This window comes from Acomys minous (genome assembly GCF_964271855.1).
Source record: "Acomys minous genome assembly, chromosome: 3".
Lineage (NCBI taxonomy): Eukaryota > Metazoa > Chordata > Mammalia > Rodentia > Muridae > Acomys > Acomys minous.
In genome coordinates, this window is record NC_140485.1 from 120,729,967 (window position 1) to 120,746,717 (window position 16,751).

The following is a 16,751-nucleotide window of genomic DNA, read 5'->3' on the forward strand; positions in this document are numbered from 1 at the left end:
TACTTAAGTTGGTTTCTCTAATTAGAAAACAGAATTCTTTGGATTTTCATTTCATAGGAAAAGAAACTTTAAGCACGTCGCTCCCTTTAAGAGCTATGCCCAAGACAGAGTGGACGTGCTGGGAATGAGAGATTTTGCTATCAGGAGTGAGCTTCCTTCAGGAAGTCTCCAGTATTAAGAAAACCGTTATTTTTCTCAGAGCCTCAATTCTTGTGCCACAAAACTTTTAGGTTCTGCTCTCGATGAATTTAAGTTGCATTTAGACACTTCCATATCTTTCTTATAATAAATGAAAGGACAAATTAAAATCGTATTTAAACATTGTTTTGTTTTTTTTTGCCAGACCTCTTACATACAAACTGAAGCACTCACTGAGCAGCTACAATGGATCTGAGATGGAGCTTATTATCACTTCATCGGATTATTAAAAGCTCCTGCGAGTGGTGCACACTGGGATTGGTAGCAGTTCACAGAAGAAAAAAAAAAATAATGAAAAGCAGCTTTCTTAGCTTACTCCATATAATTCCCGCTTGTATTAATGAGGGTCAACTGTTAATTAAAGTTTGGGATCAAAAACATTCATTGGATGTGTGACTGTCAACAGCAGAAGATTATCTTTCTTCGCCATGTCTCTACTTTTTAAAATCAAGTGATGCGAAGGTAAGACATGAAATAATAATTTCGGCAGGGCATCGTGACAATCCTTTGCAATCCCAGCACGTGGGAAGCGGAGGCAGAATAATCACAAGTGTAAACAGTGCGCCATAGACTACATACTGAGTCTTCCTCTCAAAAAAAAAAAAAAAAAAAAAAAAAAAAAAAAAAAAAGGAAGGGACTGGAAGGGAGGAGGAAGAAGAGGAAGGAAATGGGGGCGGGGGTTTCAAATAAATGAAGATGCTTGGGGGTAGGCAGGATTTCAAATAAATGAATATGCTTGACTCAGTACCAGCTGGAGAAAAGAGAAGAAGAGAGATGGGGGGAGGAGAAACACAGTGTTGTTAGGGAACGTGGCTAATGGTGGTGAAGCCAAAATTTAAGAAGCTGAGATTGCTTACTAAGTAAATTACGCAGTGGATGGTGATCCAGCTAACACGGAGGGATTACAGACGTGTTAAACTTCGGTGTTCACGGAAAAGAACCACAGGCTGCAGCAACAGGACGGTGCAGTGATGCAAACACGTACTAACTCAAAAGTCCTGGAAAAGACGAGCTAGCACCAGATGAATGCGTGAAAGACAACTGTGTATCGCAGGAATGCTTGTTTAACCAGGGATCTGTTTTCTAACAAACTCATTTGAAAATGGGATCAAGAAGCCAGAATCACGCTGGCTTCTGACTATGGGATTCAGGTTGTATTAGTAGGAGTGTGTCAGTCTCTAGGTCGATACAGTTGGGATAAAACGGGCTGCTCAGACCCTCCCCACAAGATCACAAACACAAGCCCACCTACAAAAGTGAAAAAGGAAAACCTGACAGCGAAAGAGAAATGCAAAGTAGTCCTCTAGACTAAGGGGCACAGCAGTGAAAATGTATTTTCTAACAAAATGAGGGTGCTCTCAAACTCTGGTACCTATCAGGACTATACCAGATAGCTACGAATGATCACTATTGATGGGCACACCAAAGAGGCACACCAAATTTTTAAAAAAAAAATTTTTTTAAATTGCATCCCTGGGCTGTGCAGAATTGTTGCTGTGTAACTAAACCACAGAAGTGGTACAAATCCCCCTCTATACCATTTCTCTCTGCTGGCTGAAAATCAGTCACTTAACCTTCCAGGCCCTGCCTTCTCACCACAGAAGGGAATGATACCACTGTCCTACCCACCTCACAGGACTGTCATCACAATGAAATGAGATCATATAAGTGTGGGCACTGTGTAAACTCTTCATCTGCAAACAGGCTCTAGACACAGTCCAATGCAGACCAATGTTCAGAACCAAACAGTTCAAATCGTTTTGGCTTTCCACAGGTAAATTTCCTTTCTTCCTGACTTCAAATAATGCTCATAGGAATCCTAACAATTTTTGTAAGTGTTTTCCCTCTGATGTAGGCTAGCACAGTGTTCATTGGAGTATCTGTGACCAACTGCCAGTTTAACACGATGTTGCTAAGAAAATGCTGCTTCTCTTATGGTTAAAATGGGCTCTTATCTACAGACAAGCTAGAGCCTAACAGTTCCGAGGTAAATTTAAGTGCTGAGGGGATGGCTCAGTGAGTAAAGTGCCTATCCTACAACCCATGTTCCATCCCAACACACGTGTAAAAAGCTAGACGTGGCATGGGGCGGGGTGCAGGGCACTTGTATGGAGACCAGAAGATCTCTGGAGCTCAATGGTCAGCCGTTCACTCTTTTTTTTTTTTTTTTTTTTAAAGATTTCTAATACATAAGGAATAAAACTGTGTTTTACAGATTTTAGAATAGAGGTAGTACATGGAACTATAATGAAACAATTAATAGCAAACAAAATGTTTTAGTAGTAAAATTTAGATAATTGAGATCATTAAACAGCCACTCACTCTTAATTGATGAGATCCAGATTTGGTGAGAGACCAAACCCTGTCTCAAAAACGCAAGGGGGACAGAAATAAAGGAAGACACTCAACACTGGCCTCTGGCTTCTTCATGTACACACATACATGCACACAGGAATATAAGTACACACACACACACACACAAACACACACACACACACACACACACACACACACACACACACACACACACACACCACACGGGTAAACTTAAGCGAATAAAATGTCTCTACTAATTGTCCCCTGCCCCTGGAGATGGACAATAATAATAAGTAAGGCAGACACTGGCCAGACATTGCTATCCACAGACTTCCCCTAGGGCCAGCCAGCAGGTGCAAGGATCAACCCATATGATTAGCAGCCACTTCAGTGTCACACTGAGGCAGGCAATGAGACCCACACTGGAATTTGCTCATCCCTGCTGACATTTTTCAAGAGCTGCTTCTTACACGCTCGCTTGGTCCTGAGCTAACGGCACAGAGGAAAACCCAGAGAAGGAATTTCAGTGGCGGCAGCGGCGGGGAAACACTTCAGTATTCATTGTCACAAGTTGTTTTTCTGAAGCACAGCTGAATGCATGCGGAATCTCAAGGTACCTAAGGTTTTCCAGACCATTCTATGACAACAAGCTACCTGAAAGCTTGTAATTTCTCCTTATCTGGAGGGAACTGTCAGGTACACAGAAGACATCACTGAAAGAACTGACGTGGCTGAGAGTATCATTTTCCTAAATCAAGGCTGTAATCTAACAAGGAAAAACACAACTGACTAGGTCAGGACTAGCATTTTAATCTTTTTTTTTTTCCTTTAAGATTGATTTATTTGTTTTATGTTTATGAGGGTTCTATCTGCATATAAACCTGAGTGCCAGAAGAGGGCCTCAGATTGCATTGCAGATGGTTGTGAGCCACCACGTGGTTGCTGGGAATTGAACTCAGGACCTCTGGAAAGGGAGCCTGTGCTCCTAATGCTGGGCTGTCTCTCTAGCCCCATTTCAGCCTTAATGGGCGGGGAGGGGATAAGGGAAAGCTGGGAGTACCCCACACAAGCTAAACTTCTGAACATCTTTGATTGACAAATAACTGCAATCAACATTTTGGTGACCGAGAGCCAAATAGTCACACCATAGTCCCACTGCAGAAGACTCTTTCCTCGTCTAAAAGGAACACGTCTTTTCTGGGGGCAGTGGGGGGATGAGAGTGGGAACCAGCTGAATTTTCAGAAACTAGTAAAAAATATTCTCAAATCATATTTTTGTCTACAGTTATCAGTGGTTAGGGTAGAACAATACGCATCAAGGGTTTCTCAAGTAAGTGGTGTAAGCACTCCCTGGGAACAATAACTTAATGAACAACACATGTCTCAGACAGTGGGCTATAACCAAGGTCACATGATCCAAAGGAATATACAGGGCGAGACCCCCTCCTTACTCCAGCCTCACAATGAAAGTAGTAATACACAGATCAGACACACGATCTCAAAATCCACTTCAAAGCCAGAGAGACATAGAAGTCTCAGGTCAGGCAAACACAGTAAGGAAGCTGATAAAGGAAAAAAAAAAAATTCATTTCAGCCATCATTTTATACTAGGAATGCAGTGTGTTGATTAACTAAACAATAAAATGCCTATAAAGTAGAAATCTTTCTCCAGGAAATCAGAGCACTCTCTGTACTTTCTGTGGTTGAGTGGGAAAAAAAAATTATGTAAATAAGAAACCATGAGGCTAGGTGATCCCAGCAACCAAAGCAAGCGCCGGCCACAACCAGCCATGAAGGTAAACATGCCAACTGTACTTGTACGCTTTGTAAAAGAATCCCCCCCTAATCAAGACTAAAGCAATACTCACCTGTGTTCAGGAATCCTTCCAGCTTATCTCAGAATGCACCCTAGGAACACTGGAAACCCAGTTTCTGCCGGGGCTGAGGAGTTTCTGGTTACAGAATGACAGTGAACCTCAGGCAACAGAGGTAAGATACCAGACAAAACTGAAACGATACAGTTGACTGAAATCTCAGCTGCTTATGGTTGTTGCTTTAAACTGTCCCTCAGGAAGGACAGACAGACATGAAACTCACAACTGCTGGCTTCCTTGCACAACTAGAATTCTTTAACCAGGCAGTTAAGCAACAGACACTTTTAAAACGCAAGGCCCAATCTATGGGCCGTCATGGAAGATGGGAGAAAATACTCACAGGAACTTAAGGGCTTATTCTGGTAAGGGTCTGATGCAGGGAGTGCCAACTGGAAAACCAAATTAAACTCATTTCTGGGGAAGACAGACGGACGCCCCGCCACTTGTCAGCCATATTTGAGCATTAAAAGCATGATAATGAGGGAAGTGCAATGGGTTTTAGCAAGCGCCAAGGAAGTGTTGGTTTAATATCCATCACAATTAGTCAGCCGGCAAACAACCATGAAACAATGAGGACTGCCCTGAAGGTGCGGGACTCCATGGCACAGAGAAGTGTGGTGTAAAATGTCAGATCACAGACATCACAACAGCCAGCTCCAGGTTCCTCCAGCCTCACACCAGGCACGTGCATGTATGTAAGCAGCGTGGGAGTTGGTCATTAAAATATTTTCCAATCATATGCGTTAAGGCAGTGATGACTACAAATGCCACCTGTCATGAGAGTCAATATCTAAGGTAACAGCCACCTGCCTTTCAAACACCTAAGGCAAATTTAACAGTGCTTTAAAAAAAACTCAAGTGTTCCTACTCCAGGAACATGTCACTATAAACCCATAAAGTCCCCTAATAAAGGTAACCTAGCTGGGAACTCTGTAGCTCCATAATGCTTTCCTTGTATGAGTATATAGTAATTTCAGCCAATGCTTTGTCTCTTCTCGTAACTACAGTCCCTATGGGTGGCCTGGTCCTCATCCTTCACGCCTGTTCATTTAGTCTGCCATGCTCTCCCCCACCCCACCCCCCGCATGGTCTACTGACCCCACGTTCCCACAACACTTGTGCACTGACTCCAAAAGTACATGACACAGGGTAAGGCACAGATGAGACTTCAAAAAGCTGCAAATCCGGGAGAGATTTGCCTCTGAATTTTCAGAGCATATGCCTCTGAGACCAAAAATTACTGAGTCCATGACCCCAAAATGTCCAAAGCATTGCTGATTTCACTTCTCTCTCTAAAAAATTATACCAGGGTCCCTTTCTTATTACAGGAACATTTCCTGAGCAGTTCCATTCTAATGACCTGACCCTTTCCTGATTATCAAGTCAATTGTTACTTCTATTGACCATTTATGATACCTGGACAATATCTATTAAATACGTTAATTCATGTACAGTGTTATTAATAGTGTTAAGCACCGACTAAATATCTGCTAATGCTAATAACAAGCTATTCTGAGTAACTCAGACACAGCTTTCAATTTACTTTCTTATTATCTCAAGATTTGACAAAAATACTGACATAGAAAGTTTTTAAGCATAAAAATAGTCATATCTATCACCTGACTGTACAACCAAAGACATTTGCTTCTACACTGAAACTTTATACACTATATACTACCATAGTACAAAAGGATGTTCTAACTCACTTCATTGTTGATAGTGAAGAGATTACAACCCAACAGCCAGTACAATTAAATCTAGCCACATCTAACCTCTAAGTCAATGGTCCCCAACGTGTGGGATGAGACAGGGGTTGAATGACCCTTTTACAGGGGCCATATATCTGATATCCTGCATATCAGATGTTTACATTAATTATAATTCATAATAGTAGCAAAGTTACAGTTATAAAGTAGCAATGTGATATTTTTCTGGTTGGGGATCACTACTACATGAGAAATTATATTATATTAAGCATTAGGAAGGCTGAGAAACACTGCTCTAAGGGAATGTAGTATCTAAAAAAAATATGCATTTTCATTAAAAAAAAAAACTATACCTTCTAGTGATCCGCGTGAATAGATAGTATACCATTAATCATAGTTTATGTGACTTGTCCCCAATCACACAATCAGCAGTTAACAGAAACAACATGTCCCCAGGTCCTGAGCAGCCATCAACATCACTTACTTCTTCACTTAAAATCCACTGGGCACCTACTAAGTGTCAGGCTACGGACAGCACTGCTTACCAAGCTGGCACACATCACTCCTGTTTAGGAGGCTAAACTCTACTTAAAGGAGATAAATAACATTGAACATGAACACATAAACCATGTAATATATTAGATGGTGGTGAGTGGGGGCTTTGGTAGGGAAGGAAACGGATGATAGAAAGGTCAGGAGGAGAGTCCACTGTGACCACCTAAAATACAGTAACTGAGATGACGGGCTGAGTGAAGACTGGCAGAGGTGACAGAGAAACAGGTGCAAGGCTGCTCTAGAAAAGGGGAGGCCAAGCGCTGTTGGGTGCTGTGAATAGCAAGAAGCTTAGTACCCTGGAAGGGGAGGGGAGACTGAGAGACACGCAGGAAACGCGTGGCAGGGGTCTCAGGGAACACCGTCACAGACATGGCCGTTAAAGTACCTGCGAAGGAAACCTACTTGCATTTGATGTTGCTCAGGATTACTGGTTAGCAATGGTAGAGCCTCAAATCAAAGAGCTGCAAATCCAGGAGAGATAGGAAGTACATCCCCCTGAAACCAAAAATAGTGAGCCCATGACCCCAAAGTGCCCAACGTACCACTAATTTCACTTCTCTGTCTAAAAAAATTATTTGTGGGTCCCTTTCTTATCACAGGGAAATTTCCTGGCCAGTTCCATTCTAACAATCTGACACTTTCCTGATTATCAAATCAATTGTTACTTTTATTGACCACTTATGATACCTAGACAATATCTATTAAATAAGTGAAGCAGTGTTAGAATTAGCCTGGCCTAGCCGGGCAGTGATGGCACCCGCCTTTAATCCCATGGAGAAGGCCATAATAATAACACCACACCACACACCCTCTCGTTACCAGGTAACCATAACTCCTCTCATAGCTTACCTCTGTTTGCTAAAGTCAATTGTATTCATCAGTCAAAATAATCAGATGTTTTACAATGCGCCTGATGAATTCACAGCCTCAGAGAAAACAGCAAACAGCGTGCTGCCACCAACATTAACGTTCCCACAGAGTGAGCCTTGTCTTCTGCTATACTCAGAGTTCAGATACTAAGCAAAGAGCTACATCTCACTGGTTGTCGCCAAACTGACAAGTATGTGGTGCCTGGCCTGTGCAAACAGCACCAACAAAGAGTCCAAATAGGCTATATTCCCCCATTCAGCTGTAGTTTACGAACCGCCCAGCCTTGGTGAGAGGAGGGATAAAGTTTCTGTCCTAAAAGACTTGGCTGTTAAGTTCAAGACTCAAACTAAAGTAAGCAAGTAAGTACACACCACTGTGATAAAGGCAATTACAGGGGATGAGGAAGGCAGAAAAATAACAGAGAAGGAAGTAATCAGCTTTGCCTGAAGGGGATTAGGGAAGACTACCCAGCATTTTACAGGTTTGGAAGGTTATATAGGAAGTCAACAGGCACAGGAGGGGCCAGCAGCATTCTGGGAACAGGAAGGAGAAGGAAATGCAATACAACTCTTGTCACATACCGCCCTGTTACAAGGTAAGAGTTGGGGTACAGACAGCTCGGAAAAAAGTTAAGTTCTGTGCTATGTTAAGTGATGAGGCCTTGTTTTGTAGATAGTGGTGAGCCTCAAAGACTAACCTGAGTAAACATGTATTTTAGAAAAATGCACTCTGGAAGTAGTGCACACTCGAGGATGAATCAAAATGGAACAAGAACGGAGAAAGCAGGTGAGGAGAGAAGCCCAGAGAAGAGCTGAAGATGCAGCTATACAAGGATGAACAGGTGGGGCTGGAGGGATGGCTAAGAGGGTAAGAGCCCTGGTTTGCTCCTTCAGGGGTCCTGAGTTCAAATCCCAGCATCGACACAGTAGCTCAAAACCATCTATAATGTGATTCAATACAGAGCGAAGTCACAAATTCTGTGCATCGGACATGGTGGCACATTGCTTTAATGCCAGCACTTGGGAGGCAGAGGCTAGTGAATGTCTATGAGTTCAAGGCCAACCTGGTCTATAAGTCAAGCTCCAGGACAGCCTGGACTGTTACACAGAGAAACCCTGTCTCAAAAAAAAAGGGGGGGGGGGATGAGCAGGTGATTGCAAGAACCACAGACCCTTAGGAGGTAAAATTAGTATGACTATAGTGAGTTGAAGTATTTGATAAAAAATACAGTCATTTAAGAAAAGCAACAACAATAAACTCACCAGGCATGGTGATATATACCTTTACCTTTAATCACAGCACTTAGGAGGCAAAGGCAGACAGATATTTGAGTTCCAGAAAAGCTTGGTGTACATACTGTGTTTCAGAAAAGCCAGAGCTACGTAGTAAGATCCTGTCTCAGAAAAGAAAACAAAACAAAAGAAGAACAACAACAAACTTTAACAACAACAAACTTTAAACTTGATGGAAAATATAGTATAAGAAAACCCTTAAAATTACAGAAACAATATTGACTACTTGTAAATATATAGGATTCTCCAAATTATTTTATAACTATTTGTATTTAAAAAAAAAAAAAGGCTGGGTTTGCTAGCACACACCTTTAATCCCAGCACTTGGGACACATGTGAATCTCTGTGAATTCATGGCCAATTTGGTCTACATAGCAAGTTCCAAGCCAGCAAATGCTACATAGTGGGAATTTGTCTCAAAAAGGATGAATAAATAAGTAAAACAAGAAGTGGGAAAATAAGAAGAGGAAGAAGAACATCAACATCATCATCATCTCATCATCATCATCATCATCTAGTAAAGACATAACAACAGAAAATAGCAAAAATTACTCACTTCCAAACTGAAGACCTAACAGAAAGCCCCTTAATTCAGTAGTGAGATGCTTTAAGTCATTTAAGGAAGTGCCTAAATTCTCAAACAAGTCCACAAACTCTTTAAAGTTAATGAAGGGAACATATTATATCAAACACCATTTCAATAAAACCACAATTTAATTTCCAAAAAAAAAAAAAGGTCATTTTTGCAATAAAACCAGGTACGGAGTCAACAGAGACTGCCAACCTCAGGGGAAAAAGAAGTAGTGAGAGGTCAATAAAGGGTAGTCTCAGCAGACCAGATAAAATATTAAGTAGCACTCTCTGTCTCTTTCACAGAATATCAACTTCAGTAGGAATTTAAGAAGGAAAACAGTGCCATCATGCACTGAAAACATTTGTCTTAGTGCTTTTTGTTAAGATAGAAATCCATTTAACCACTTTCCTGATAAATACAGTGACCCTCAGAATAAATAAAGCTTGTTTAGTTTGAAGCAAAAACTTGGAATGTTCCTTTAACAATATTTACCATTGCCTTTTAGGCGTCCTTAATGTCGGTGCTGTCCTTGAGTCTCATGATTTTAAAGGTGTTCCACTATTAAAAATAATAGAACCCAGTTAGTAATATGAAAATAGACATTTGAACATGCTGCATTGGGTCTTGGCATGGTCTTGGCAAACCATTTTTCCTCATCATAACATCTGGTTGTTAATAATCCAATTGTGCACAGTGGGCCTGTTCTGTGCAACTCTCTTATGAGGAGGGATACCGGATGAAATAACACACAGCTCCTACATACAATTTACATATAGCTCCCACACGCAAAAAAAAAAATTATCTAGGGTATAAATTGCTCATTATCCCTGCTACCTACAAAGGCCATGCTCTCTGTAGTAAGACAGGAGGTACCAGAGACTGGATCCATGGCCTCACTCCTGGGATGCAGTCTACAAGAAGCTATATCTCTAGCCCCACGTCTGAAATCACGAGCACTGAAATATAGACAAGTCAGACTTTTTTGGGCAACGTTACTAAGTTCAGATGATGATAAAATCTACATGAGAGAGAACAAAAAATATTATTTAAAACAAGGCTTTGCATACTGGTTAACCTTCTAATTGTAGATCTGTCAATTCCAGAATCATCAATCAGACCTCTACCCAGCCAAAGGAGAGCTGCACTGAAACAAAGCATGCTCTGGAGCAATGAGAGGACAGCCACCACTGCTACCTCACTTCTTCTGCTTTTATTTTAGTGAGCAGCAAAGGACAAGCACAGGGTGAACACGGGTCATTAGTTTTCCTTGAGAACCTTCCGTGAGTCTGGTGACAAGTCACTCATTGAACAAGGCTTAATCCCATGCTTCCAGCTAGGCGGCCGCAGAAAATATGAAAAGGTTTCAGACAAAACTACTCCTCTGGGCCTTCTCTGAGCCATTTGCTGTACTTTTCCACAGTCAGTGTTTTGTTTTGTTTTTTGTTTTAAACTGCCCTTCAGACACCTTCTATGCTTTTCTATGGAAGCATAAATTCCAAGGCTGCAGGGCCTGTGCATCTTCATGTCCCCCCCACCCACCCAGAACTCAGTTAGCAAGGTTCCCTCCTATAAGCCTTCCTTCCTGTCACTGCAAAGGAAGCCACAACCCCCACCCTCTCTTCTTCACAGGCATCTAATGCTATTGCCCCTGATCGCTGATATTGTCACTTTCGCGTTCTGGTTTTTATAATTAAGTTGAAGCATAGTGTGCTGAAGTGGGTCATGTCGCAGTGAGAACAAAAGAACTGACCGCTGTGTTAACCATCCACTCTTCCTTCCCCAGGCACAAATGTCAGTACAAGGGACTTTTGGAATTCATATGAACTGTGGCAAAATACAACTAGATACTCACTGGTCACTGCCTTGAACCTATTTATATGAATCTTCTGGTAGCTTCTCTTTTTTTCGATTATGTGTATACAGGGAAGAAGAGATAGGACACGTGAGTGCAGATGGCTTCAAAGCTGTGAAAACTGGTCTCGGATCCCCTAGGGCCAGAGTTACAGGCAGTTGTGAGCCACCTGACCCAGGTCATGGGAATGGAATTCAGGTCTTCTGCAAGAGCAGTAGGGGTTCTTAACCTCTGAGCCCTTTCTTCAGCCCCACTTCAGGCAACTTCTCAAACATGGGGGAAAGTCATGTAGTAGAAAGATGCCTACCGGTCACTTCTAATTTTACAAAAAGAATCTTCAAATGAAATCTTAAGCTATTATTTTAACTTGGTTTGTGGGGTGTAAGTAACGAAGTCAAAGGCTACAGCTATATGCTTGCACAGATATGTATCTTCAAAAGTAACCACGTAAAGCCTGGCACGGTTGCGCACGTCCTTAATCCTAGCATTCCCGAGGCAAAGACAGACAGATCTCTGTGAGTTTGAGGCCATCCTGGTCTACATAATGAGTTCCAAGACAGCCGGGGGTATAGAGAGAGACTCTGTCTCAAGAAAAATAAGTAAATAAATAATCCCCTGCCAAGTAACCATGTAAAAAGCATGTATTGTGACAGTTACTGACCAGCCTAAAGAGTCACGTAAAAGAATCTTCTACTTTGCAAAATGAATGGGTGTGTTACACAACTTACTATTTACCAAGGATCCAGTGGGTTGGCTGTGCTAAAAAGGTATCACCTAGTGACAGAGGGCAGGAACAACAGACAGGCTGGCCTTGAAGTAGCTGCAAACAGGCAGCAGTAGCTACAGAACCAGCCTCCCTAGACACCACGGGGTTGTAAGCAAGGCTGACTTTCCAAGTTACCATTACCCCACCTCCATCTGTCAGGGCTGAACATGGTGGGGGAGGGGAGAAGGAAAACAGTTTTTCCAAAACATATGACTCAGAAGACCACTCATGTTCTGAGAGTTAGATATGGAAGTCACCTCATACTCCCATCAGACCAGTAAATCGTTGGGGGTGAGGGGGGCTCTAACTTAATGGTCACCCACTGCAGTGGCAGGTAATCTGGGTAACACAGATTCAGCTTCATTGTTGCCCATCAGAATAAAAACTAAAACTCACAGGATTTTCCTTAAGGGCAGTTCCTCTTTTGATCAACTAGTGTAAACAGATATCACTTCTAAAATTTTCCAAAGGAGAGAGTTATGAGGAATAAAGACCAACTGTTAGAACATGCCCCTGAGACAGGACGTCAAGGATGAGAGCCAAACTCTTTCTGCAAGCTAAACATGGAAACAATATAATTCTGTGATTTGTAATGTGCAGGCAGCTTTTTATGGGTCGCCCCTAGCCCCTTATGTCAAAATGATAATATTTATTTTGGGCCAATTATTTCTAAGAACCTATAAATGTGTATATGGTGTAGTAGGCCCCCACGTGTACACAGGAGGCTACAGTTCTCCCTGTTGCGTGAAGGGATAAAAGGCACGGTGTTTTGTGTTATAAATAAACAAGCCCTCCCTTCCTTTAGAACTTGCCCCTGCTCTTCACAAGGACGTCCTTATTTTCTACAAGTCAAGTATACTCTACTTGCTTCACTTTCCAACTAAACCTAACACATGCCAATTCCGTCTCTCTCCCTTTAATGTTAATTTAGATGAACCATGGACAGTGGACGTCTTAAAAGAAAGCCACATGCTCACACGTATGCAGTCTTCAACAGAAACTTGGCAGCAGCTGTTTTGAAGCAAAGTAAGTTCTGAGAAGCAACTTCTTCTGGAAAAAAAAAAAGTGCACCGCCTCACAACCACAGCACTATGGTGTCCACCCTACAAACATATTTGGTTCAAACATAACAGCGCAGTCACTTACCAAAACCACAGCTTATTCCTGATTTAGAAAAATAGTTCACAGATTTTAAGCAATACAGCTCTAGCCAGAAAGCAAATGCCTATTCCAGCGTTGGCAATTATATACAGTGTGAACTCAAAAGCCAGGGTTTAAACTCAATATGGGTAGACAGTGATGGCCACCTCCTTGACACAGGAAACTACTGACATCTTCAAAGAATATTAACCCGTTCTTCCTCTGCCACAGTTCAACAGACCAGCACAAGTGCGTTGACACCCACTGTCCTTGTAAAAGAGCTGTGTTTAACTCTCAGGATGCACAGAGTGGCCATGTACCCAGAAGCATACAGGTTAGTTAATTTTCACATTTCTGCAGTTTGGATTCCCAAAGGAAAGGGAAGGGTGGTTGGGTCCCTGAGACGCTCTAGCAAGTTTTCTCTTGACAGAGACAGAAGGCAATAAACAAGTCACACAAAGTCCTGCCACTGTCTGGACTGGGCTTCCTTGTAGCACAGGAGTGCTTCCCTGCTGGACTCTGGACAACATCCAACAACAGAGACCATCTCAAAGCTAACCAACTCAGTCCCTACTGCAGACATACTAATAGGCAGATGCCAGAAATTCTATATAGAAAATAGGAAGTGTTATTAAATAGCAGAATGTACCCCTCTTTCCTCCAGCAAGGCTATAGTTTTTCTTACCTTCCAGGGGGGTCTAACATGCTAATCCTGAGAACAGACAGCAACACTGGTCTGACAAGGAACTTGACAGAAATCCAAAACTCTTTTTGGCCGAGGTAAACCCCTTGTGTGTCCATTTCCCTCTGCGTCATACTCAACACCTGTCTAATTCAAGGGTTCACAGAACCCATTCATTTTCTCAGAAGAAAGCTGCAAAAAGACCATCCACAAATCCCCAAGTTTTTTCACAGCAGTTACAGAAAGAGCTCATGCTTTGCCCCAGACTAGAAGATACCATCTGTGGTGACATCTTCTCATTGACTTTACCCAAATTACAGGAGAGCAAGGACTGGGGTAAGGAAGGGAAAGAGCCTGCTGCAGCCAACAGCTATTTAATCTTCTCGGAAAGCTACAGTCTCAAGCTGAATCTTGATGCAGTTTTTATTTTAGACACATAAACAAATGAAAGATACTGAATTGCAACACAAAAACAAACAAGAAACTCCTAGTAGGGTGGGGGTGAGGGGGACATGAAAAGAAATCATTGATAGAAACAAAGAATTCTATAGAACAAACTTTTTAAAAAGATTATTTTTTTTGAAGTCACCTTTTCTGTGCTGGGTTCTGTATATCCAATTCTCATCATCTGCTTCCACCTGCTGCCCACAAACGGACAGCTCTTCATCACTGCGAAACAGCCTCTTTGTCTGCCTGGACAGGGAGGAGAAATTTATCCAACTCACAGCACGTGAGAGGGAGCCTGGGTTTGCCTTGAGTCTGAAGGAACCTGAGGAGCCTTCCTTTTTCATCTTCTTTCACATCCAAATTCTCTAGAGACAAAGGGCAGCCTGACAAACAAAAAGCTGGCTTTTTAGAATTGGCCCGGGTCCTTGAAAGAAGCCTGCCCCTTCCCACTTATCCAGACGACAACGCTGAGAGTCGCGCAGGCTTTGTGCTTCTGTGTGCCGGATTAAAAGGGAAAGGAAAATGAAGGATTAAAGATACATTTTTTTTTAAAAATGGTTTGCTCTAGCCATATTGCGGCACCAATTTCTGGCGAGAAGTCCACGGGAAAAAAAATAAAAGTAAATAAAAATACAAGCTTAAAAAATAAAAAGAAGAAGAAGAAGCAGTGTGATCATTTCAGACACACTTGCCAAGACTTTGCGAAGAAGAGCCAAGGTACCCCGACACTTGGCTGTATTGCTAGCATCCCTAAATGTAATCCTACGCCTCTCCAGGGCATCTTTCCTTCTGAAGGCAGAAAGCCAACTCCTCACCCTGCAGAGAAAGATCCAGCGTCAAGCAGGCCCCCAGTTTAAAGTTCACCCACACAGGTTACTCAGGAGAAATCAAAGGGTTCGGCTCTGTCCGCGCACAGGGCAGAATCATAAACCGCCCACTTGCCCTCCTTCCCGTCTGGGAAGCGCTCCTAGCCGCAGGACTCCACAAACAATAAAACAGGCTGCGTGGCTATCGCTTGGATTACAGAGTAAGCACTCCTGCGAAAGATGATAGGCTTGCTCGCTACGGAAGGCACCTCATTGGAGACAGGGAGCCCCGCCCCTCCACAGACCACACTTCTGTGGTAGCTCAAACTTCTGAACTCCAGGAAAGCAATGGAAATGCGAGCTTGTGCCGAGCGTAGACATAAGCAGATCACAAAAAGAATCTGGTTGCCAATTATTGGACCCGCTTGTGAAAAAGTGTATCACCAGAAGCGCTTTTAATTCTAGCCCAGCATTCCTAGAGGGATTAAGGAATGCCATTAGCAAAGACAAGGTAAACAGTTTGACTTTACTTCCTGCTTTCAGCAAAGGTGCAATGCAGCCATGTTTGCACCTGTTCCTGCCTCCCCCTCCTGACATCAGCTGGCAGCATGTGCAGCCACCCAATCAGAAAGAATCGTATCTGGGGAGGGTAAAAAACGACCGTGGAGCAATCAGGGGCAGGCAAAGTGCCTAGAAAATCTACCTTGCAACACTTTGGAAACCAGCACTTTCCCTAGGTCAGTGTGACACTTTGGTCCTAAGTAGTAGCATCCCCCGCCCCAGAGTGAAACACAGAGTGAGGTGGACAACAACAAATAAAGAAATTAGTCATATCAACACTAACAAGCTTGCTGGAAAATAACCTGAATAAACATTCCAGAAGCAGCTGGGCAGTGACAAACGCCTTTGATCCCAGCACACAGTAGGCAGAGGCAGGAGGAGCTCTGAGTTTGAAGCCAGCCTGGTCTACACAGTGAGTTCTAGGACAGCCAGGGATACACAGGGAAACTCTGTCTGGGAAAAACAAACAAACAAACAAACAAAAAGTTCTAGAAGCAAACTTTGTGTCACAAGCATATTCCAATTCTCTCGAGACTGTTAAGAAAAGGTCCTTCAGCACACCAGGCCAAAGCACACCATGGCAAAGTGTCCCAAGGATAGTCAGTTCTCACGCTACGCAAGAGGAAGGCACTGGGACTGAAGACCCGCAACAAAACAGTCCAGTTTGCACCGGTGAGGTCCTACAAGCTACTAGGGTTCTCACGAGACCACAGGGCTTAAATCCCTCAAGTTAGAGGCAGGGAAATGCAAGGCCATGCCAGAGCAGCGGTCAGGGATGGCAAGCTAGTTATATCAGACACCACTGGGCCAAAGGTTCATGTCTACTGGGTGTGCTGGGCCTACTTCAGCTCTTAATTTATCCATGTTGACAATCAATGATGACAAGTGCAGAGGTGACATAACTGTCAGGCACAGTGGTGCATGCCCATCATCCTGATACTGAAGAGGTAAAGGCAGAAGGAGCAAGAGTTCAAAGTCATCTTCTAACTACACGTAGAGCAGCCAGTCTCGGCTACATGACATCCTGTCTCCAAAACACAGTAAGTACCAAGAGTTAAAACTATAAAGCTAAGGAATTATTAAAAGTACCTCAGAAAAATGTTTAAGAGCC

At 42.7% G+C, this 16,751-nt stretch overlaps 1 protein-coding gene across 4 annotated transcripts in view; it reads right to left on the reverse strand.

Annotated features, from left to right (window-relative positions):
• Nucleotides 1-16,751, reverse strand: part of NHSL1 (NHS like 1) — a 234,722-nt gene that overhangs the window by 121,394 nt on the left and 96,577 nt on the right. The window contains exon 1 of one of the 4 annotated variants that reach the window (XM_084777584.1): nucleotides 14,416-15,265. The exons of 2 other annotated variants lie outside the window; for them this stretch is intronic. In XM_084777584.1, coding sequence (XP_084633710.1) covers nucleotides 14,416-14,617 — 202 coding nt within the window. In that variant the 5' untranslated portion in view covers nucleotides 14,618-15,265. Of the gene's footprint in view, nucleotides 1-14,415; nucleotides 15,266-16,751 lie in introns of those variants that run through there. One more of the 4 variants, XM_084777586.1, reaches the window with a different exon arrangement.